This window comes from Euleptes europaea, chromosome 10, assembly GCF_029931775.1.
Source record: "Euleptes europaea isolate rEulEur1 chromosome 10, rEulEur1.hap1, whole genome shotgun sequence".
Classification (NCBI taxonomy): Eukaryota; Metazoa; Chordata; class Lepidosauria; order Squamata; family Sphaerodactylidae; genus Euleptes; species Euleptes europaea.
The window spans coordinates 11,614,495-11,639,261 of record NC_079321.1 but is presented as its reverse complement, the minus strand read 5'-3'; the positions used below and the strand labels follow the sequence as shown (position 1 = coordinate 11,639,261).

The 24,767-nt window shown below is 47.0% G+C and overlaps 1 protein-coding gene across 2 annotated transcripts in view; it reads left to right on the top strand.

Moving 5' to 3' along the window:
* The window catches only part of PTCHD4 (patched domain containing 4), a 71,353-nt gene extending 52,459 nt beyond the window's left edge, over nt 1–18,894 (top strand). For both annotated transcript variants that reach the window (XM_056856545.1, XM_056856544.1), the window contains exon 3: nt 17,138–18,894. In XM_056856545.1, the coding sequence (XP_056712523.1) occupies nt 17,138–18,771 (1,634 nt within the window). In that variant the 3' untranslated portion in view covers nt 18,772–18,894. The remainder of the gene's footprint in view (nt 1–17,137) is intronic.
* Nucleotides 18,895–24,767: the final 5,873 nt, after the last annotated feature.

The window sequence follows — 24,767 nt, the reverse complement described above, 5'->3', positions numbered from 1 at the left end:
CTGGACTAGATGCACAGCCCCAGAGCTCAGCAACATCAAACGATTTGTGTTATGGGGGGGACGACTCCCTCATTTATTCCTCCCCCCTAAATATAAGGATTCTCTTTCAACTTTAATAACGGCCTGCTGTGCTGTAACTGGCAGTGAGCTTCAGGACGATTCCAACTTAATTTTGCTGATCTGCCGTGGACCGTTGCCAGGGGAGCCACCGGGCTACCATTAATCACCGTGTCGTGTCTTGCTTTCCGTGTATTACGAGGACAATTACGAATTGTGAGCTGCGGAGGCTTTCAAGTGAATGAAAGAGCCAGGCTTCTGCCGTCGTAGCGATCCATGTGCAATTCAGGCTGGGGCGAGAGAGGAGGACGACATATCCCTTTGCTAGGGGAGCTGTGAGGGAGCAGGGAAGGAACATAAGAAAAGCCCTGCTGGATCAGACCCAGGCCCATCAAGTCCAGCAGTCTGTTCCCACAGTGGCCAACCAGGTGCCTCTAGGAAGCCCCCAAACAAGATGAATGCAGTAGCACCATCCTGCCTGTGTTCCACAGCACCCAATATAATAGGCCTGCCCCTCTGATCCTGGAGAGAATAGGTTTCTGTACTTGTTTCCCCACCTTTTTGGACCCTCACAAATTTCTCCCTGTTACCAGTAGCTGAGAGGAGGATTTAATACCCCACAGACGGTCACCTTTGCTTTTGTGAGGAGAGTTTCCCATTCCTTCCCCCCAGTAGAAATAGAAAGGCTTAGAGGCTGAAGCTGAATTTAAAAGTATGAATAAAAAGATGTTTATTATTTACAGAAAGGTTTTTAGTTTGTTGGTTATTCTTTCAGAGAGGCACAAAGCTTAAATCGAGTGGGGAGCCTTTTTTCTGCCAAGGGCCATTTGTATATTTATAACATCATTCGAGGGCCATACAAAATTATCAGCTAAAAATTAGCCTGCTATATTTGGTCAAACGCCCCAATCCAGCACTTCCCCCAATCAGGCAGCTGCCCCAGATGACACCCCCCCGCGCGCGGGCAAGCAGGCAGGCATCCAACTGATGGAGCACTCGCCCACCTGGTGGCACAGGATGGTCTGTTGCACCAGCCGGGCATAGCTGTCCAGCCGCACGCCGGAGTTGCTCCAGCTCTGCATGGTCGGGGCCGGATTCTACAGCCGGCTCCTGCTACCTCCGCCTGCAGGGATGAAATGAGGACATACTGGCTAAGAACTTCCCCCCCCCCCATGCGTTCTGGCCCTGCCCCCTTTAACCCCTCCTTTGTCACCACTTCCGCCACCAGCCCTCTTGTAGTACAGAGGAAATACTTTTCTCCACAGCCCGGGTGGGAAAGGGTTAACACAGTTGCTTGGGTGGCCCTAGCAGCTCCGTAGCTAATGACTATTCTGCAAGGGGGGGGAGGTTCCTTTTCTCAGCAAAACAAACTCACATTCGCCTTGAAAAGAGGCTATTCCTGTCTCCGGGGGGGGGGGGGGCGATCGCCAGTCTTAGATCCTTCTGAGCTAGAGATCTGCCGGGTTTTACCAGGAAGTGACGTGGCGACGGCGGCAAAGTTGGTGTTTTGGAACGGCGGCAGGCAATGGAGCTTCACACAAGTCTACAGTTGTGTGAAGTAATATTTCCTTTTGTCAGTCTTCAGTCTATTGCAGAGCAGTTCTGTAGGGCAGGGGTGGGGAACGTCAGGCCCGGGGGCCGTTTAAGGCCCGCGAACTCATTTGGTCTGGCCCTTCGTGGGTCCTGGCAGATCTCTAGCTCAGAAGGATCTAAGACTGGCGATCTGCTCCCTCCCGCAGACAGGAATAGCCTCTATTCAAGGTGGATGTGAGTTTGTTTTGCTAATAAAAGGAACCTTTTATCCGCCTTGCAGAAGAGTTGTTAGCTATGGAGCTGCTAGGACCGCCCAAGAAACTGTGTTAACCCTTTCCCACCCAGGCCATGGAGAAATGTATTCCCTCTGTACTACAAGAGGGCTGGGGGCGGAAGTGGTGACAGTGGAGAGGTTAAAGGGGGCAGGACCAGAATGCACGGGGGGAGGGAGTTCTTAGCCAGCGTGTCCTCATTTCATCCCTGCAAGCGGAGGTAGCAGGAGCTGGCTGTTGAATCCTGCTACGACCATGCGGAGCAGGAGCAACTCCGGTGTGTGGCTGGACGGCTACGCCCGGCTGGTGCAACAGACCATCCTGTGCCACCAGGTGGGTGAGCGTGGCACTGGCTGGATGCCTGCCTGCTTGCCCATGCCGGGGTGGGGAGGTCATCTAGGGCAGCTGCCTGCTTGGGGCTTGGTTGGCTAATTTTTAAGTTGATAATTTTGTATGGCCCTCGAATGATGTTATAAATATCCAAATGGCCCTAGGTGGAAAAAGGGTTCCCCACCCCTGCTGTAGGGTGCTAGTATTATGGGAGAGGGAGAAATTTTCCTCTCCCCCCTTAATTACTTGTTTGCTTGTTTGAAGCGCAGGACTAAGCATTTTAATCACCCAGTTCTCCCCCTTAGGTGTGTTTGCCAGACCCTGTCCTTTCTTTTGAGAGCGCCCCTTGAGAGTTAACAAAGACGAGCATTCTTTGTATTTCTCAACATCGTCTTTTTGACTGGAAAAGATGGTCCACAGATCCCTCAGTGCAGCCGGTTGTGGCAGAAGTACTGTGTGGGTCGATAATTCCTGTGGAGGTGATGCTGTGGGGGGTAATCCGGCGCCTCCGTTGCGCCTCTTTGTGTCTGCTAATCCTGTTCCTCAAACAGTCAGACACAAATAATCTTCAAAATGACAACTGCAGCTTCACAGCAGCTCTCAGAAGAGCTGGCATATCGGCCCCTCCTTTTTTCCCATCCTGGGAGCCGAATCTGTACTACAGTGGTCTTATTTTTTTTTTTTTTTGCCACAATATGATATAGATTGCTGTTTGGTGTCATGTTGGTCCCTTCTCATAAAAAACGTTACACGGCCTTTGTTTTTGGATTTTAGTTTAAACCTAGGGTTGCCAACCTCCAGGTACTAGCTGGAGATCTCCTGCTGTGACAACTGATCTCCAGGTGATAGAGATCAGTTCACCTGGAGAAAATGGCCACTTGGGCAATTGGACTCTATGGCATTAAAGTCCCTCCCCAAACCCTGCCCTCCTCAGGCTCCGCCCCAAAAACCTTCCACCAGTAGCGAAGAGGGACCTGGCAACCCTATTTAAACCAGTGTGGCTACCTATAACCTAAGGTTCCCATTTGCCCACTTATGGCGGGAAACATCCAGGCAGTTCCAGCCCTTGCCTACCAATGCTCAGCTGATTGGCAGGCAGAAATTGGGGCAAGGGGAGGGCCTCCGTTGCCCTGGGGAGAAAAATTAAAAAGAAAAATAAGGCCTTGTCTACTTACAGGAAGTTCTAACCATAGAGTTCCTGACAGATTCCTAGAGCTACCTGGGAGTGACTAGTGTCGCTCTAGAGTTTGCCAGAAATTCTATGGTCAGATTACCACCTGGCAACCCTACAGCAACCTCTTTCTATTATGAGTTTTCAAGATTCACCAATGTTCCACATTTATTTACTTTGAATGAAGTTCTCTCCAATGGCAATTGGCCTCCCCATGTTTTGCCCAGGCACAGGAAAAAGGGTCTACATTTTAGATTGTCCTGGAACATATGCAGTGGCAAACTGGGTCTAAAAATATTGTTGCCAGGAGACAAAGGGGGCCCACCCACAACTATAAGGCTATCATTTAATTTTTATAAGAAATAAATAAAATTTTCAAAAAAATGCATATGTAGGAAAAAGTTACAATTAATTTTTTGTGAAATAAATGTATATTTTTTAGTAATTACAGTGTACATATATTGTCCATATTACTGGCAGTATACAGTAGATACTAAATGTAAATACAGATTGTTATAACTGAATGTTTAAAATTTAAAATAAATAATTTTACATAAATCTATTATATTTTCAAGCTATTAAAAGGTCATTAACATTTTTAACATATTGTCCAATGTTTAAGGACCCCCCACTTCATCAGGGGCACACAGGGCCCACTTGCCATCTGGCAAGCTGACACCCTGGCCGGTCCGCCACTGAACATATGCCCCCAACAAGGTCTAATGTGACTTTTTTACCACCTCAGTCCATATTGCATGTACACTGTAAAATCTGAAAACCTACCAGTTCAATCTGGATTAGTTTAAAATGTATTTCTGCTCTCTTTGAGATGTGTTTTTGCTGCAGAAGAGGGAGAATTAAATCTTGGAGGACTGCCAGCCACAAGTTTTGTTTTGTTTAAATATCCCGAAAACCACGCTTGGACTAGAACAAGCATCAGTAAGCAAGCCTTAAACTGCTTTGCCAATAATGTCAACGTGAACTCAAGTGGCGTATTCATCTCGTTGGGTATGAGTGGCAGCATGGAGAGAGGCAGCAAAACGCAGCTCAGAAGGGGTTTCTTGAAACGGAAATGAGCATGTGGAAAGAGAGCAGATCATGAGCTTTTTATGATCCTAGTGGGGAATTTTTAATTCCCCTTTACACCTTTTCCTTCCTGATCTGGTTCATATTCAGTAATTTCTTATCCAGCGTAAAATCTGTTCCCCTCCTCCACCCAAGAGAAGAACACGTAGCGGTACTTCATTAAAAATTATGGATGGATCTTTATGTAGAGGCTGTGCGGTGTAGTGGTTAGAGGGTTGGGCTAGGATCCAGGAGATGCGGGTTCAAGTTACACTTCTACCATGAAGCTCAGTGAAAGTGCCTTCCTGAGCAGAAAGATGTTGTTCTGTTTAGGATTGGCACAATTAGCGACCTTGGGCCAGTCGCCACCCTCACAGGGCTGTTGTGAAGATACAATGGATAGTGTTGCCTGCTCCAGGTTGGGAAATACCTGGAGGATTTGGAGGTGGAGCATGAAGAGGGCGGGGTTTGGGGAGGGGAGGGACTTCAGGTTTTTGCCATAGATCCTACCTTCCAAAGCAGCCATTTTCTCCTTTGATCTCTGAAATGAGGTGATCTCTACCACCTGGAGATCAGTTGTAATAGCAGGAGACCTCCAGCTACCACCTATAAACCACGGGTCCCCTTTGTGGTGCCCGTGGGTGCCACGGTGCCCAACAAAAACCTTTCTGTTGCCTGCCAAGTGTTTTGTAGAAAGTAGGCATGCCCAGGTAGGCTTTCTGCCTAGCAAGGCTTCTGGTTGGCCACTAGATATTTGATTGGATTTTCAGATTTTTAAAAAAACATTATTTGGCAGCAGCTGCCACCACAGTGCAAGGATCTTTACTGTGTGACTGAAAGTAAAGTGGGGCAGGCATTTTGTGGCTGTGCCTACCGCCCTGTCAGACGTCCAAAAGCGTCTGCAGGCCCAAAAAGGTTGGGAACTGTTGAGATAGATTGCGATAAATCGTGATCTTGTGGATCATAAATTAGACACACACACAAAGTTCAAGACACATTGCTTTCATTCAGTAAATATAGAGGTTTACTATATCAAAAAGAGGATAGATTTGGAATATACATTAATAACTCATATCTACAATTTGTTTCCTAAACTCTTGCCAGAACGTGGATAACAGGCTTTAAGGCTTAAAACGTAATAAAGAATACAGTTAACATTATCTGCTAGACCAGTGGTTCCCAAAGTGGGCAGTACCACCCCCTGGGAGGCGCTGGGATTACCTAGGGGGGCACTAAAAGGCAAGGGGGCAACAGGGGGGCACTAGAGGTGGGCCCCTTCGTGTTGTTCAGTAATTTACAATAGATCAAGCTATGGCAACCATGCTGGCAAATTTGGTGGAAACCAACAGGGTTTTTTTTCCAGACTTTGAAAGAGCTGGTAACACTGGATCAAGTTCATCAGTTTTGTTGAATAAATTCCAACTAAAAAGTCTTAATTTGATTTTGAACAGATGTGCAATTAATTGTTACTGTTTTGAAATTTTATTACCTTCTTTAGTTAGTCATGCAAACCCCTATTTTGAATAATGCTTTTTATAGGATAGGATAGGGGGTGCTGGGGTTGAGTTTGTGGAACCGAGGGAGCGGTGGCCCGAAAACGTTTGTGAACCACTGTGCTAGAGGAAGAAGAACTGAAAAGAAGTAAGTCTCTTCTTAACCAAAATAGCAGTTCAAACTGAAGCTTCTAGGATCGCGCCAGAACATCACATGACCAACAGCTCTTGATCTGATCAACACTTGCCAAGTGTCTAGCACCATCCCCTTAGGTCAATGTAAACAAAACACAAACATTTAACTCTTTTTGTAATCCTGGCAGAGACAAATCTCATAGACTAATTCCCAACTGGAACCCCTGCCATAAACCATAACGAATGTTTGGCTACAGGCTGGAAAATGAGTATTGTCACTCGGTTGTATAATAAAAGGGATAGAAATGATTTGGGGGAGGAAATGTAAACCCGTAAGCTGCAGGCTATGGGAGACTAGTTTCTGACATCTCCCCTTCCCTCTTCTCCAAAGCACTTTGCTTTTGAAAGAGAGTCAGTCGTATCAGTAGTCATCTGCTAGAATGCGAGGTAACGTTTATTGCACAGTTACAACAAACTGAAAGCCCTTTGAGTATCTTCTGCATGGGAAAGTGGTTCAGGAAAAGCAAGTGAATGACACCCATTTAATTCTGCGCTGGGCAACTTGTCACTAGGCAATCTACGATGATATAGAATTCTTTACCTGATAATCAACAAGTCGAGTTTTTTCCCTTAAGTAAAAAGCAGGTAACTAATATGCAAAAAGAGAAGAATGCTTAGGGAGAAAATTACCTTTTCCTGGGCGATCTTCTCACTGGCGGCAGTTCTTGCATGCTCGCCCGCCTCAGCGTTTGTTTTAGGGTATAAATTTTAGTGAATGAGGAGGAGTCAAGGTGAAGAGGAAGCAATTTCTGAGAATGTTGAGATACATTTAGGGGAGGCTGTAAATTTGGAGTTGTTTCAGTGCCTCCTGTGGAAAAGATCAGGGTGTAAATCCCTGTCAGAGCAAGGCTACAAACCGTGGGCTGCAGGTGGCGCATCCCTCTCTCCGAGGTGATGTCGCCAGCTACTGAAAGGGACAAACATAGAGCACCATAAACATATTACCAGTATACTAAATTCAAAATATTTGAGGGGAAAGGCATATTTAAGTGAAAGAAGAAAGAGGGAACCGGCTTGAGTTTCTGCTCCCCATAACCTTTGAGCAAGGTTGTAGTTTGAATGTTTGAAAACCACCTTCTCACTCTAGAAAGGCTCTCGTAAATATTGTACCGCTGATCTGCATGAAAGAAGCACATGGAGAGCTCCGTAATGTCATCTCAAAAGTGACAGTGTGTTTAATTTTGCTGTAACAAAAAAGAAAGGAGCCTTTTCTCCAGAAGCACAAGTCGACTGTAGTTCTTGAAGGCCAGCTTTAGCCGGGATTAGGACAAGATGTAGGGTTGCCAACCTCCAGGCATTGGCTGGAGATCTCCCAGAATTACGGTTGGTCTCCAGATGACAAAGATCAGTTGCCTTGGAGAAAATGACTACTTTGGAGGGTGGACTCTATGGCATTGTACTCCACTGAGGTCCATGTCCTCCCACAGGCTTCACCCTCAAATCTCCAGGAGTTTCCCAACCTGGATCTGTAGGGTTGCCAACCTCCAGGTGGTGGCTGGAGCTCTCCTGCTATTACAACCGATCTTCAAGCGACAGAGGTCAGTTCACCTGGAGAAAATGGCTGCTTTGGCAATTGGATTCTATGGCATTGAAATCTCCCCTCTCCAAACCCTGCCGTCTCAGGCTCCATCCCAAAAATCTCCAGGCATTTCCCCACCTGGAGCTGGCAACCCTATGGATCTGTCAATTCTATCCCCCCATCTAGGATTAGGAAATACCTGGAGATTTTCGGGGGGGGGGACTTGAGGAGGGCGGGGTTTGGGGAGGGCTTTAAGGGCTCAGCCTTGCTTTTCTCTATGGTTCGAAAAACCCCATTTAAAATTTTAAAAGCCTTTAAAAGACTTTTTTTTTGCGTTTTCGGCGCCAGGGAAATGGGTTAGAAGGCGCCTCAATGGCGCCTCCTCCCCACCATTCCTCCACGCCGAAAGCTCAGGAACGCACTGTTAGAAACTACAGATTATATAAAAGAAGTAGAGAGACAATCACAAAACAAATATTTTTATTTACCACTAGAAAAGGACCCCACTGAACATATTAAAAGACTGATAAGGATAACCATACAAGAGGGAGTTATATTAGGATATATAGATAATTTATATAAATTTCTATTAAATGAAAATCCTAGAATTCCTGTATTTGAGTATATATTCCAATAGTTGGTACCATTTTATATTTTGACCACCTGAAGGTTGGCAACCACAGCCATGCCACATGCACACCTGGTAGAGCTAAAAGGTTTGTAGCACTGTAGAGTGTAAGGCAGAAATCTGATATTAGCAATGGCACAGAGTAATTTTCCCTGAGTGGACTAGATTGGATTTGAACTTCAGTGTATTTGTTTTATAACGTTATATATATATATATATAATTTACATAGACACTGTGCCATTCTGTGTGCTGATAAGGGCGGGCGCTTTAATGACTTTCATTAATAGGTCATAGCTTATCTGCTAGTTTCCCCTTAATCTCTCTATTACATTCATTAATCAACCTGCAGTTTTTTCACGACTGTTTGCATAAAGAAGTAGGATTAAAAACCAGGGATATCACAAGACTATCTTAAAGAATGGCTGGGGGGAGGTTAATATTGTGGAGCGCACCCCATGAAGAAAATAATTGAACTGTGTCATTAATTACCTTCTGTATAAGTCCTGAGACATGGAGATGGTTTTGCAGCTGCTATTGATTAATATGGAGGAGCGAAAATAATGATGAGCTCGAAGACGAAGGGCAAACTGGTCATGAAGGCAGGGGTTCCGTTTGCTGCGCAAAAGGAAGAGGTTATTCCTGCTGTTCAAGTGCAAACATTTTTAAATGGCATTATTGTCAGCAGGATCCTAAGGATCTGAAGAACAAAGAGATAAAAATGAAGTAGGCGGAAGTTTTTTGTGAATGAACGCAGCACAAGGAAGATCATTTCACTGCCAGAGTGGGGAGGTGGGGAACCAAGAATTACGAAGGCTAAAAAGCGGCCTTTTAAAAGTGGCAGAGAAAAAGAATTCTAAAGGATCAGTAGACATGTAGACAGAATCAAACGACGACGGCCAAAGCTTTATGGACTCGCTCTCATTTGAAATCCTTTCCGTTTCAGAAAGAGAATTCAGCATTTGCTTACATGTCTCCCACTGCTGGAAAGCAGTGGGGTTTTAAACACAAAGACCTTCATCTGCAGAATACACCTGAGTACACCTGAGGTCTATGTAGGGTTGCCAGCTCCAGGTTGGGAAATACCTGAAGATTTTTGGGGCGGAGCCTGAGGAGGGAGGGCTTTGGGGAGGGGAGGGACTTCAATGCCATAGAGTCCAATTGCCAGAGGGGCCATTTTCTCCAGGTGAACTGATCTCTATCGGCTGGAGATCAGTTGTAATAGCAGGAGATCTCCAGCTACTACCTGGAGGTTGGCAACCCTAGGCCTATTTGTTGATCGACTTGAATGGGGCATGCGCCGAACAGAGCCGCCCCCCTTGGGACCGACACACTGCCCACCAACTCTGCCTTGGGGTCCCCTGGGAGCTCAGCGAATCTTTATTTTTACTGCCTGCCAGGACTGCAATGTTTGCTCCAGGGCTTAGCAGGCCAAAGCCCGTGGGTTTTCTGCCAAGGGACCTGATTCAGAAAAGTTATTATGGATTTTCTCGCAGTTTGTTCTCGGTAGGATTGCCAGCTCTCGGTCTGACCCGCCACTGCTGCAACTAATGGAGTCTGTCATCCTCTCCCCCCCCCCACCTGTGCCAAGAGAAGAAAATGCCCGCCGAGTAGATCTTATTGGAGTTAATGGCTTGCTTCTTGGCACTTCGCAATCGTTGAGCTGGCTTTCTCAGCCCACTCAGTGTTTCTTATTCCCCATTAATCAGCAGTTGTTCCACACGTTCTGCAGGAGAATAAATCTTCTGGAGATTACTGGTGCTGAAGTGGCAAAGATCATGACGCTAATAACAGGGTAACGGTAATACTTCACAGCGCCTTTTAATTTGGTTGCATGAACAGTCATTAAGTCTTCTGATGATTTCTACCGAAAAGTGGAGCCTCTAGAGCCTTTATATGCTCTCTCTTTTTAAAGATGTACACTTAAGATTGGCTAAGTATCCATTTTAGGGATCAGAGAGATGCAGTCGGTAAAACAGCATGTCTACTCCGCATCTTACTTAATGAGGCTTACTTCCAGGAAAGTTTTTTTACATATTACTCCGAATGCCATCCTGAAACCACTTTCCTGTAAAATTGTAAAATCGTTTCCCGTACTCCCCTGCTCCATAGGTCTGCAAGTCTGGTCTGAGAAGCTCCTCAAAACAAAAAAACAGTGATGCAATGCGAAATAAAAAGATGCATCAAGTGAGGTTGCTATCCTCCAGGTGGTGGCTGGAGATCTTTTGGGATTGCAACCATTCTCCTGGCAACAGACATCAATTCACCTGGAGAAAATGGCAAGTTTGGAAGGTGTACTCAATGACATTAAACCCCTCTGAAGTCCCTCTCCTCCCCAAGCCCCACCTTATACCTGCTGAGATCCCTCCCTGCCCCAAACCCCATCCTTCCCAGGGTCCACCCCAAAATCTCCAGGTATTTCCCAACCCACAATTGGCAACCCTACTGCCAGCCCACTGGATGCTAGGCTGCTTTGCAGCCACTCCCAGGACTCAAATTCCACCCCCCACCCCCCGTTTCCAACCAATGGCCAGTTCCTTCTTATATCACCTCAAAAGAGCCCAGCCTGAAGAAGAACGGAGACAAGCGTTTGGGTGTTTGATTGCCTCCGTCCAAGCAGCGATTGGCCGTGTGAAAGAAATGTTTTTTGTTTCCATTTTGAAAAATCTTCACTTTCATTCGTTCATTATTACGACCATTCGTCTTCGTTACGACAGTCATTTTCATTTAGAGTGATTTCGGCGAGAGGGAATCCTGAGCAGTCCCCATCTCTCCACCACCTTCCCCGACAAGCCCCGGGGCTGCATTGGCAGCCGAGCTGCAATGCCTCTCCTAGAGCACGCATTTAGCTGATGTAATGAGGTCTATTCTGGGAGTGACCTCATCTAGCATGGGGAGGGGCCATGGCTCAGTGGTAGAGCCTCTGCTTGGCATGCAGAAGGTCTCAGGTTCAATCCCTGGAATCTCCAGTTAAAGAGACTAGGCAAGTAGGTGATGTGAAAGACCTCTGCCTGAGACCCTGGAGAGCCGCTGCTGGTCTGAGTAGATAATACTGACTTTGATGGACCAAGGGTCTGATTCAGTATAAGGCGATCTTCCCTTTTCCTCAGGCTCCACCTTCTACAAGCTCCCATATGTTGCCAGCACAGGGACAGCAGCTCTCCTTCCTGGGCAGGAGGAGCGCAGAGCAATAGGCCAGATCACAGTCTGAACCCGGCTTGTGCGTTGCTAAGGCAAAGCGGTGGCCTTTCAGATCCCATGAAGTAAGGTTGCCAGGTCCCTCTTCGCCACCGGGGGAAGTTTTTGGGGTGGGAGCCTGAGGAGGGCGGGGTTTAGGGAGGGGAGGGACTTCTGTGCCATAGAGCCCAATTGCCAGCATGGTGTAGTAGTGAAGAGCGTTGGTTTGGAGTGGTGGACTGGAGAACCGGGTTTGTTTCCCCACGTCTCCACATCAAGCTAGCTGGGTGACCTTGGGAAAGTTTCAGTTCTGTTAAGAGCTCTTTCAGCCCCACCTACCTCACAGGGTGTCTTTTGCGGGGAGGGGAAGAGAAGGTGATTGTAAACTGGTTTGAGTCTCCCTTAAATGGCAGAGAAAGTAAGCATGTAAAAACCAGCTCTTCTTCTTCTTCAGCCAGAGCAGCCATTTCCTCCAGGGGAACTGACCTCTATCGGCTGGAGATCAGTTGTAATAGCAGGAGATCTCCATCTAGTACCTGGAGGTTGGCAACCCTGCCATGAGGTTAGTTCATCAATGGCGTTTCTCATAGGTGGCTTTTTTTGGTGTTTGTTGTCATTGACTGCCTGCATTGCTAAACGGAAACAACAAACCGAAGGCCCTGAAACAGAGCCGCTGATTTCCCCAGAGGTCTCTTTCATGACAATCGCGCAATTCTCCTGGATGTTTTACTGCACTACCACCTCTGTGGGTAGAAGTTGCCTTTTTAAATTAGCCACTTTATTGAGGACTATTCAGGATTGGAAAAGAGTCATTTTGCCTCATGCGCTTCGAAAAGAAAAACAGACTCAGCAGGCGCTGCTTGAAAGATAGGACTTCTGTTAATGAGGCACATCCAAAATGCTCCGTGCCATGTCCCAAGGGCCACTTGGTTGTCTCAGAAAACAGTGGCTGGGATTATGAGCAATAAGGTTGCTTATCCAATTTTAACAGCACGGTCCTACCGTGTTTACTCAGAAATAAGTATCACTGAATTTAACCTTGGTTCCTACCGAGCATGCATAAGATTGTGCCTAAGTCTGCCTAGCAACAATTGGTCAGTTCAGCATACACTTGGTAAGAGGATGTGCCGATGGAGAAGCCAGAAAATAAAGCAAAGGCAGAGTGTCAGGCAGGAGTCCCCACCACAGCAGAGGACCCCTCCCTTTGTTCAGAAGGTCTGTGGGGGTTAGCTTGCCAGATCTGGGTTGGGAAAAATCTGGAGATTTAGGGGGTGGGGCCTGAGGAGGGCAGGGTTTGGGGAGGGGAGAGACTTCAATGGGGTATAATGCCATAGAGTGGCCATTTTCACCAGCGGATCTGGTCTCTGTCACCTGGAGATCAGTTGTAATCCCAGGAAATCTCCACCCTTGCCTCATTGATGGAATAGGCTGCTGAAGAAGACATGGTTGAAACAAGGAGGTATTACCGGGGACCTGTATCACCTTCGCCTATAATTTTCTTTGCCACATTGCAACTACAATTTTCTTACAATGAGGACTTTATTGAGGACTTTATAGCACTACAAGGATCATTGGTGAGAGGTGGATTCTCTAATTTGACTGTGGGATTGGTATATTTACAACAAATATTTGATGTTTAGGTTTCTGTATAGGATGTGACTATACTACCATATATAATATAATAGACGCACAACTTGGAACCTATTGATGTTATGTTTATTATTGTAGTTACATTGAATAACTGGATTGTACAAGATATTTTGGCCACAGTGGCTGCGAATTCTGTATAACATCACCTGGAGGCTAGCATCCCTAATAAGTAGGGTTGCTAGCTCCAGGTTGGGAAATACCTGGAGATTTTGGGGGTGGAGCCTGAGGAGGGCAAGGTTTGGGGAGAGGAGGGACTTCAATGGGGTATAATGCCATAAAGTCCACCTTCCAAAGTGGCCATTTTCTCCAGGTGAACTGATCTCTGTCTCCTGGAGATCAGTTGTAATCCCAGGAGATCTCCAGCCACCACCTGGGGGTTAGCAACCCTAATGTGGGTTGAAATGACTCTCACCTGCTCCCAAATTTCTACTGGCAGCCATTTGCACACACTAAGAGGTATTTGCCTGTTCCACCAGGTTTATACTTGCACACACATTCTGAATGGGAGACCAATACATCCCAGTGTAGAAAAAATTGCAGGCACTCCAACTAGAGGGCTTTATAATTTGAAATTTATTATACACCTTACATGCATGCCTGGGCTAGTATATAGTTGTCTGTATATGTTGATATGGTTGTAAATACTTGTGTGTGCATTATATTTGTTTTAATTGGCCACTGAGGAAGGCCTGTGGGCCAAAATGCATATGGCGTTTGGTTCAAGTCTATCAGCCTTATGAGATGCCATTGTGCCATGTTTATTTTTAATGGTTTTCATTCTGATTTAGCACCTTAAAATAATATATATATATTTCTCTACTATATTATTTTATCTCTTACACCCAACCTTGGGTAACCAGCCTTGGTCTGATCCAGCATGGCTTTTCTTATGTTCTTATGTGGGGAAAAGACTGTGGACTTTAGGAGATTCTTTTGCCCCATCCCAGAATATCCCCCCTTCAAGCAGCAATTTGAATTCAGCATAATAATAATTCTGTCTCACATCTGCAAGAAGATAAGCATATTTTGGTAGCTCTGTAGCCTACACCAGGGTGGGAAGGCGGCGTGGCATAGCCTGGTCTTGTCAGATCTCAGAAACTAAGCAGCGTCGGTTCTTGTAAGGGAGACCTCCAAGGAAGACTCTGCAGAGGAAGGCAATGGCAAACCACCTCTGCTTCTTACTTGCCTTGAAAGCCCCTCCTGGGGTCGCCATGAATCGGCTATGACTTGACGGCACTTTACACACACACACACACACACACACAGATTTAAAAGTGGCCCTGACAAGTCAAAGCACTAACCTGTAGGGTTGATTGTCGTGGTAGGAGGAACATCACTTCTGGGCAGTGCTCTAGGATTCCTCCAAATCTCTATAGTTTAGAACATAGAGATGTGGGGGGATTCCTAGAGTGTTTCCCATCATTTCTGAGTTTGGATGCAATCGCCCGACACATGCTTTCTCCCACCTAAGTGATAAGCATCAGCAGACAGATGGCAAACCTGCTTCTCCGTCAGGCTTTGCACTGGCACTGCGTCATGTTTTCAAGTGGGCTGCTACCCATGCAAAGCGACTCCATGTGCTTAGTTAGCATGCCAGAGGTCCAGAGCCCCCCAATTCCTCCCTGTCTGCCTGCAGCAACTCCTCCCTGTTTACCTGCAACTCCTCCCTGTCAACCTGCAGGTCCTCCTCCCTGTCTACCATAGGAACAAGCTCCAAACCTTTTTTTCTGCTTTCTACCCCTCCTGGCAGCAGGGACTGCTGGTTGCCCAGTGGTTTAGACAGGGATGGATGAGTGAGATTAAGGAAGAGCAACTGATGGCACCAAATTTGCCTTGCGGCTTTGGGTGGTGAAGAGGGAGGACTACCTATCCATTCAGTTTTCGCCCACCCATCTTTCAAGAAGCTTGAGGACATCTGTGGTTCTCCCTTGTCCCAGTTTACTCCCTACAACAAGCCTATAAGGTAGATCAGGCTGAGAAAATCATCCAGGGTGCTTCAAGGCCAAGCAGAGATTTGAATCTGGGGTCCGCCCAGCACTCCAACCACTATAATGCATCGGCTTACCAAGGAGGCAGTCGGTAGGAGTCTGTTATTCCCGTTATCCTATCCTCTTCTTACACTTTGTTACTATATGATCTCACACAATCAGACAAGCGAATCAAGGAGGACGTGCAGAGACGATACAGGGACCGAAAATTAACCCTTTTCCCCCAGTCACAAAAATTGATCATTGGATTTGTTCCTCCTCTTCTCAGACCTGCTCTCAGCCCTGGAAAACAAAGTTCGTTTTGACTTGCTGCCGTTCTCCGGCTGTTGCGCTGTGCTTGCTGGCCCGGCAAAATGCAGAAGTCAATTTATCCATCTCCCCCAGCACAGCCGATGCCCCAGTTAGGCAGGGAGCTGGGAAACTGAACTTTGTAGGTCTCTGATGCCCGTGGATGGGATCCTACTCCTGTAAAATGCTTATTGATTTTAAAAGAAGAGGTTTCAGAGGAACTCAAAGGGGCAGCCCTTGCATGTCACAAGCTGTATACTTGCTCCCAGCTTAAAATATGTTATCCCTGCCTGGTAAGCCAAATTTGGAAGAAAAAAAACTCTTCTTGAGGAATAGTGGGAATGGGAGAAGGAAGATTTTGTTCCACCGGGTAGTATTGAAGCTGTGTAGCTTCACGGGGGATGCCCACGCCTACATTCTACGACTATTCTGAGATGCACCAGGAATAAGTGAGATAGTCTCTCTCTACTTAGTTCCTGTCTTTTTTCTGTACTTTCTACCAAAAGACGGCACTAGGGGGAAGGGGAACCACGATCCCAGTCCAAATCTTCCCACCCCAAAGGACATTTGGGAGAAGTGACCCTCTGAAATCAGCTACTTCAAATCCTACTAGTCAAAATGGCTTCCAGGCATATGAACATAAGAACATAATATGGCTGTCTACTTCCTCTAGTACCAGAGGCAGTATGCCACTTTTTATCAGTTGCTGGGGAGCGCAGGCAAGAGGACGTTAAATTGTTAAACTGCATAGTTAAATTGTGGAACTCCCTGCCCCAAGATGTGATGGCTGCCAACTTGGAAGGCTTGAAGAGGAGAGTGGACATGTTCATGGAGGAGAGGCCTATCAATGGCTAGTAGTAAAAATGGATACTAGTCAAGATGCATGCCTGTTCTCTCTAGGATCAGAGGAGCAGGCCTGTTATATTAGGTGCTTTGGAACACAGGCAGGATAATGCCGCTGCAGTCATCTTGTTTGTGGGCTTTCTAGAAGCACCTGGTTGGCCACTGTGTGAACAGACTCCTGGACTTGATGGAGCTTGGTTTGATCCAGCATGACCTTTCTTATGTTCTCATGATGCTGTTGCAGTCATCCTGCTTGTAGGTTTCCCAGAGTCAGCTGGTCGGCCACTGTGTGAAACAGAATGGTGGACTAGATGGTCCTTTGCTCTGATCTAGAAAGGTTCTTCTGATGTTCTTCTAATGCTCTTCCCCACACAGCTCTGACACCTCATCCTGTTCTGTCCTCAAGCATAAATTTTAGGAAGCAATTCTGAGGGTTTATAAGCCCAACCTACAATTCACAGCTATTCTTAGGAATGGGTTGTGGAGTCTCAGGGGCCAGTGAAAGAGATCCCCTGACCCAAACTGTAGTTTCCATTATTTAAAAAAAATGAAAAAGAGGAAGAAAAAATAACCAGTCTCTTCACAAACATTTGACAGGGAGCACACAGGTGACTTACTAAAGTGAATGGGTTGGATCCAGCCAGCGATTTTTTACTCCATCTTGCCCAAAGCCCTTCCTTCCAACAGCCACATTCCACATGGCTACTGTGGTCCCAGGATACCAAGTATAGCCTTTTTTTGGTGAACCCAAGGAGAACCCAAGACTTTCTTTTTTACCAGCAGAAAAGCTGGTTGAATCCAACCCAATACATTGTAAGCATTTTACAACCGGTATATAACAACGCCTCATAATCACAGCATGTTCAATGAAGTAATGAAGTCTGAGACTGAATGAAAGCAAATTAATATATTTCCTTGTTGTTGTTCTAGGTCATGGAACAAAAGGAGTATTTGAACTTCTGTCAGGATGGCGTCGCACCAAAGAGAGCCTGCCCTTCAAAGACAGGGTTGCGGACACCTACTCTGATGTCATGGTCTCCTACACAATGACGAGCTCTCTGTACTTCATCGCCTTCGGCATGGGCGCCAGTCCTTTCACCAACATCGAGGCCGTCAAAATCTTCTGCCAGAACATGTGTGTGTCCATCCTGCTGAACTACTTCTATATCTTCTCCTTCTTCGGCTCGTGCCTGGTCTTCGCTGGGCAGCTAGAGCAGAACCGGTACCACAGCATCTTCTGCTGTAAGATCCCCTCAGCAGAATATCTGGAGAGGAAGCCTGTTTGGTTCCAAACCATGATGAGCGACGGCCACCAGCAGACTTCTCACCACGAGGCAGACCCTTACCAGAACCATTTCATCCAACACTTCCTAAGGGAGCACTACAACGAGTGGATTACTAACATCTACGTCAAGCCATTTGTGGTGATTCTGTATCTCATTTATGCCTCGTTCTCATTCATGGGCTGCTTGCAGATCAGCGACGGGGCCAACATTATCAACCTCCTCGCCAGCGATTCACCGAGCGTGTCCTATGCGGTCATCCAGCAGAAGTACTTCAGTAACTACAGCCCGGTGATAGGCTTCTACATCTATGAGCCCCTGGAGTACTGGAACGGGACAGTGCAAGAAGACTTAAAGAAACTGAGTGAAGGCTTCAACACGCTCTCCTGGCTCCAACAATATTACCAGTATCTGAGAGCCGGGAACATCAGCGCCGCCAATAAGAGTGACTTCCTCGGCATCCTCCAAAACTCCTTTTTACGAAAGCCAGAATTCCAGCACTTCAAGAACGACATCATTTTCTCCAAGGCTGGCGACGAGAATAGCATCATAGCTTCCCGCATGTATCTCGTGGCTAGGACTAGTGAAAAAACGCAGAGGGACGTGATCGAGTTATTGGAGAAGCTGAGGCCGCTATCTCTGAAGCAGAGTATCAAGTTCATTGTGTTCAACCCGACCTTCATTTTCATGGACCAATATAGTCTATCGGTGACGATGCCCGTCTTGATTTCAGGTTTCGGCATCTTGCTGGTGCTGCTGCTAACTTTCTTCCTGGTTATCCATCCTCTGGGGAACTTCTGGTTGATTCTCACGGTCACCTCCATAGAGTTGGGTGTCCTGGGCCTGATGACTTTATGGAACGTCGACATGGATTGCATTTCTATCTTGTGCCTTATTTACACTTTGAATTTCTCCATAGATCACTGTGCACCCCTGCTTTACACATTTGTACTGGCGACGGAGCACACCCGAACTCAGTGCATCAAAAGCGCGCTGCAAGAACACGGGACAGCCATTTTGCAAAATGTTACTTCTTTTCTTTTCGGGTTGGTCCCCCTCCTTTTTGTGCCTTCGAACTTGACCTTCACACTGTTCAAATGCTTGCTGCTCACTGGCAGTTGCACACTTCTGCACTGTTTTGTTATTTTGCCCGTTTTTCTAACATTTTTCCCACCCTCCAAAAAGCACCACAAGAAAAAGAAACGGGCCAAACGGAAGGAGCGGGAAGAGATTGAATGCATAGAAATCCAAGAGAATCCCGATCATGTGACCGCGGTCTGAAGGGTCACACAAACATACGTATATTTTTTTAACACACACGCGCAAAATGTTGCACTGAGCTGCAGGGAAAGCAGAGGAAAGATCTCCGCCGCTTGCGCTGGCCGTGTGGAACAAGGCAAAGGACGCTCCAGCAAGGGGGTATTTTTTCCACACTCGGAGATGAAAGCATTTTTAAAAAATAATCATCAGAAAAAAGAGAGAAAGAAAGAAAATGAGGAGGAAAAACCTCCCACATTGTTTTCTTTTAATCCTGTAACTTCGCCAGCAAACGTTAATTGGCAGTTCAGTATTCCGAATAGCCGATTAATCAGCCATTTTACTATGTACGGGATTGAGAGGGAGACAAAAAAAAAGTGTCTCAGAGTCAAGTGGCAAACCAGTCACTACCAAGGAAGGCCAGACAAAAGATGGGGGGCGGGGGCAGGGACTAAAGCTATGGTCCGTAATGCTGATCATGCTGTATTTTCAGTTTTGGTTTTTAAAAACAAGGTGGTCAAAGTCAAACCTATGCAGTTGGGGAAGTAGCTATTCAATCAATCTAAACCAAAGTTCTTCCCTCCTATGAAACACCATTTCTGTTGATATGCCACCGCTGAAAAGGGCGACCTTTGTTCAGAGAGTAAATCGTTGCCGAACCCTGAAATGTAAGTACAGAGGTATCGCCCGTACAAATCTGAAGCTTCCTTCCGGCCCAAAGCGACTTCTTGGAGCCTCTTCCACCGGAGGCTGGAGGAAGGCTTCAAACTTGGCCAAACTGAGTGGTAAGATGTAAGCCAATATAAACGGTGCAGGGGTTTATTAGATATGTCTTTTCGTTTCTAAAAAAGCTGGCTTTGGGAAGGTTTCCCAGTGTGCTTAGAGCGACCCTCGGCATCAACAGCTGTTGCAGGTGTACTGAAATTGCGAGAAACACCCCAGGTTTTGACCACTGCAGTCTTACCTATAATTACTGCAGCGCTGTCCTTTTGACTCCGGCATTCTCTGTACCGACATTAGGCACAGAATACTAATCAGGCAGATGTGTCAGCCGTAACAATAGATCACCAGCCATAGACACAGCTGGATGGTCGCTCTGTGCCTGAAATCTTGAACGCATCGCAGTTTCAAGGTGAAACAATCCCGTTCCTTATCCTCGCAACGTGCTCCGAACTGTCGTGTCTCCTTGGGCGAAAACCGTTCAGTAAACTATGCCTTTTGCCTCGAGGAAGGGTGTGTGTGTGTGTGGGGGGGGGGGGTGATACTGTTTTCGCGAGAGTTGGATTGAACATAAAAGCACCAAGCTCTTTTGGAAAGGGTTTTTCTCTTTTTTTATAAAGCATTTACGACTCAATGCCTGATAGAATGTCTGCGACAAAGCAAAGCTTTATGGCTGTTGAGAATTATAAATGAATGCAGTAAATTCTTCTCTTACTGCATGGGGCGCGGGTTGTACTATCACAAGCCCCCTGCTTTACAAAGCATACATGCTTAGTAGCGCAAGAGAAGGAACAAAAAGAGAATGAGCCAATAACACTCTGACGGGATAATTTTTTTGTCCTGTTAAGCCACGGATCTCTCTCTCTCTCTTCCAAAAGGGTTTTTAGAAAGGGCTTGCTTCGTGCATTCTTGAATGCAACCTAACCTTGCATAAACTAGCAATGTCTTCCTTTAAAGAGAAAGCAACATATATTCTGTATGCGATCACTGTTTAAATGCATTATCAAGGGGCTGGGAGGGAGGGATAATGCTGATTTATAGATTCCGTTCGAAATAGGTCTGTACGTTTGCAGGACTGTAGCGTATTTGCACACATATGGTATAGATCCCACCCCCCACACACACACCGGTACGGAAAGCTTGTATGTATGAGAGGGGGTTGAGAGAAGGCTTAACACAGCCCTCTGGTCTCCTCACCGCCTAGACCTGGAATAATTTGACATCAGTAACTGGTATGTGAGGGGAGGGGGACAGGTGGCCGGGTGAGAGTATGGGTGGTGCACACAGTCATAGGGTTGCCAAGTCCATCTTTGCAACCGGCGGGAGCGGTTGGGAGGTGGGTACAGGGGGCGGCAATCTGCATCCCTGCATGATGACATCACTTACAGCGTGATGCGGAACTACTGGCATTGCACTGGTGGGACGCTCTAGCACTTGCCCCCCAAACTCTATGGTTTCCATAGAGTTTTAGGGAGAGTGATAGAGCATCCCCCTGGTGTGATGCTGGCATTTCTGCATCACACCTAGGGTTGCCAGGTCCTTCTTGGCCACCGGTGGGAGGTTTTTGTGGCAGAGGCTGAGGAGGGTGAGGTTTGGGAAGGGACTTCAATGCCATAGAGTCCAATTGACAAAGCGGCCATTTTCTCCAGGGGAACTGATCTCTATCAGCTGGAGATCAGTTGTAATAGCAGGAGATCTCCAGCTAGTATCTGGAGGTTGGCAACCCTAATTGCACTGGAAGTGACATCATCATGCAGGGACGCAGATCACTCCTCCCCCCTCGGCTGGCCTGCTTCCACCCGCAGGCTGGCAGCAGGAAGCCCCGGGAGATTTTCCGCCATTAGTGGGCACCTGGGAACCCTCCATGGTCATCTCATTGAAAATAACAGCTGGTCCACTCAGGCTGCCGGCTCTGGGTTGGGAAATTCCTAGAGTTTAGGGGGCAGAGCCTGGGGAAAGTGGAGTGTGGGGAGAAGAGGGAGCTCGGCAGAGAAATGATCCCATAAAGCCCACCATCTAAAGCAGCCATTGTCTCCCAGGGAACTGATCTTTGTAGTGGAGATGGGTTGTAATTCTGGGAGATTTCCAGGCCCCAGGTTGACAGCCCTGAGGTCCACCTCAATAAGCCTCAAGGCCAGCCAAAGCAACGGATAGAACGGAGAGGGGGGTCCTTTGAACCGTGTGCCGATCCCCACCCTACATGCAGTTGCACCCATGGGAAGGGGAGGATGGAGAAGTGGACTGTGTTCTCTCTTTGCTTGTCGTCGGTAACCTCTTCCCCAGGGCACCTATGCTGTCAACTAGAAGCTGATCAATTCAAGCCAACAGGTTTCCACCAACTATGGTTGCCAACCTCCAGGTATTAGCTGGAGATCTCTTGCTATAACAACTGATCTCCATGTGGCAGACATCAGTTCCCCTGGAGAAAATGGTCGCTTTGTCAAATGGACTTTATGGCATTGAAGTCCCTCCCCTCCTCAAACCCCGCCCTCCTCAGGCTCCACCCCAAAACCCTCCCGCCAGTGGCAAAGAGGGACCTGGAAACCCTCCCCCCACTCATTGCCAATAATTTCTTCTGCAATCACAGGAGACTATCTTCCCTTTCTCCAGCTTTCTTTAGTGTTATTGAGGTATTACCTGGAATGATATTCGAGATTTAAATAATCCACAGGATATTTGACTGGGTTTTGCAATACCATTTGGCATGACATTTGGCAGCTTTTTTGATTTGGAGACTCCTGCGTTTGTGATTGGACGCCCGCAACAGGTCTGTGCTTCCACTGTGTTGAGACCTAGACTCTGTATTTTCCCTTACCTGTCAATGTTTTTTTTAAAAGACCGTTTTAAATGTGAACTTTTCCTACACTGAATCTTTTGAAATTTGATTTTGGAAGAGAATGTGCCATGAAGAGTTGCTGTGCTAAAAAATGTGAAATGGGGGGCAGCAGGGAAGGGAGAAGATGGCCTGTATGTTGAGCCCATATTTTGAGGCTTGACTCAATGGGTTCCTCTCCATGTAGTTGTTGCTATCATAGAGATGTGCTGTAGCCAAGAGAACAGAGGTGTCTTTGTCAAGCACAAGACACCCTCCAAGGCACAAGAGGGTCTTCTGGTAAAGGAAGGGCGCATGGTGTCAAAGGCGCATTGCGCTGGGAAAAGGCCAACAGTGATTGGCTCAGATCTGTGGTAATCAACACATATTACTTAGCCATACGGTGGGTTTGCCAGCTGAATGTTGGCAACCAGTGGAAGCCTTGGGTGGGTGGTGAGCAATGTTCTGTGATGATGCAAGACACTGCAGCATCACTTCCGGTATGTGCCCAGAAGTGATGTCATGGCACTATAGGAATGGGTTCCTCTCTATGTGGTTGTTGATATCATAGAGATTTGCAATTCTTAGACCGCCGTCGTGTCACTTCCGGGTACAAACTGGAAATGACCTCACAATGTCATGCATCATCACCTGATGTTTCTCCCCACCCCTTGCTACAGCTGGAGTGAAGAGGCCTGAAGGAGCCCAGGGGCGGGATGGCAATTCTGCGTACCCATAAAGCCATGTATTCTATGAAATCCATAGCCATGTACTGTACATAATCCATAGCCAAACAATGGCAATGGGACATCCCCCCCACCCCCATTTCATGGCACTGTGCTTCCATACTGCAGGGAACATGGCAGCTAGGGTTGCCAACCTCCAGGTGGAGCCTGTCGATCTTCTGGAATGACAACTGATCTCCAGGCTACAGATCCACCACAGTCGGCAATGCTAATGGCAGTGTATTGTCGAAGGCTTTCACGGTCAGAGTTCATTGGTTCTTGTAGGTTATCCGGGCTGTGTAACCGTGGTCTTGGAATTTTCTTTCCTGATGTTTCGCCAGCAACTGTGGCAGGCATCTTCAGAGTAGTAACACTGAAGGACAGTGTCTTTCAGTGTTACTACTCTGAAGATGCCTGCCACAGTTGCTGGCGAAACGTCAGGAAAGAAAATTCCAAGACCACGGTTACACAGCCCGGATAACCTACAAGAACTAATGGCAGTGGCTCTCCTGTCATGTGACAAAAGGATATCCATTTGCACCCAGGGCCTCAGCAGTTAGAGGCCCCCTCTATAAAAGAACAGAGGAAGGTACAACCCCCTTCAAAATCTGAAATAAACTATTTTTTAGATTTTACTGAACTCATGCATATTTATATAGTATCAACAGACAAAGATATGCCATTAACAAATGTCCCAAGCACTAGCGTGTTATGCAGCCTTCTTAATAAGACTGTGATCCTATTCATACTTGTGAGGAACAAGTCCCATAGGACGAGCAGGACCTAGTTTCCTGTAAACATGCATGGGATTGGCGCGTTGCATTCATAGGCTTCTGGGGCATCTTTTGGTCTTAGCGAGGCTTGCAGGGTGAATGGCTGAAAAGGAGCACAGAGCAGATTTGACTCCCATGAGGAAACAGAGGTTGCAGGGTGAGCAGCTGTTGCCCCAGCTGTGCCGGGGAAGTAGCCTCTGCACACTAATTTCCTTCCACGATCCACAGACATGTACGCAGCCTGGATGCAGACGCAACATCAGACACGCCTTGTTGCATTGCACGTTTGGAAGCGAGGCATCAGATAGCAGGCCCCTCGCCCCATTGTGGATATGGCTGAGTGTTTTCCCTCCCACGGCAGGAAAAGATGGGATTGCTTGCTCCCAGTCAATGGCTTGGGCTGCCTTAGCTTAATATCTGGATTGGAATCAAGCTTAATATCTGGATTGGAAGCTACTGGGGGTGGGGAGTAGGGTTGCCAACCTCCAGGTACTAGCTGGAAATCTCCTGCTATTACAACTGATCTTCAGCCGATAAAGATCAATTCCCCTGAAGAAGATGACAGCTTTGGCAAGTGGGCTCTAGGGCATTGAAGTCCCTCCCCTCCCCAAACCCTGCCCTCCTCAGGCTCGGCCCAAAAAACCTCCCGCCAATGGCGAAGACCTGGCAACCCTGGGGGAGGGAGACCCTAATCAGGGAAGAGAATGGCCAAACAGAGGGCAGACTTCATGGCGTCACATCATTCCCTCCCGTTACCCTTCCTCCTCCTAGGCAGATGCCCCCATTGTGTGCATGAGCCTTCGCTGCCCCCAGCTCAGCCCGATGTGATGTTCCAAAACAGATTCTCATACTTTTATGGCCAAAACACACGGAACGCATCTCACTTTACATGTGCCGCCATTTTGTTGCATGTGTGCAAAATTCACCGGATAATGTTTAGTCATCACCGGAGACCATTTGTGCACACAGGTTTCTCACACATTCTCAGAT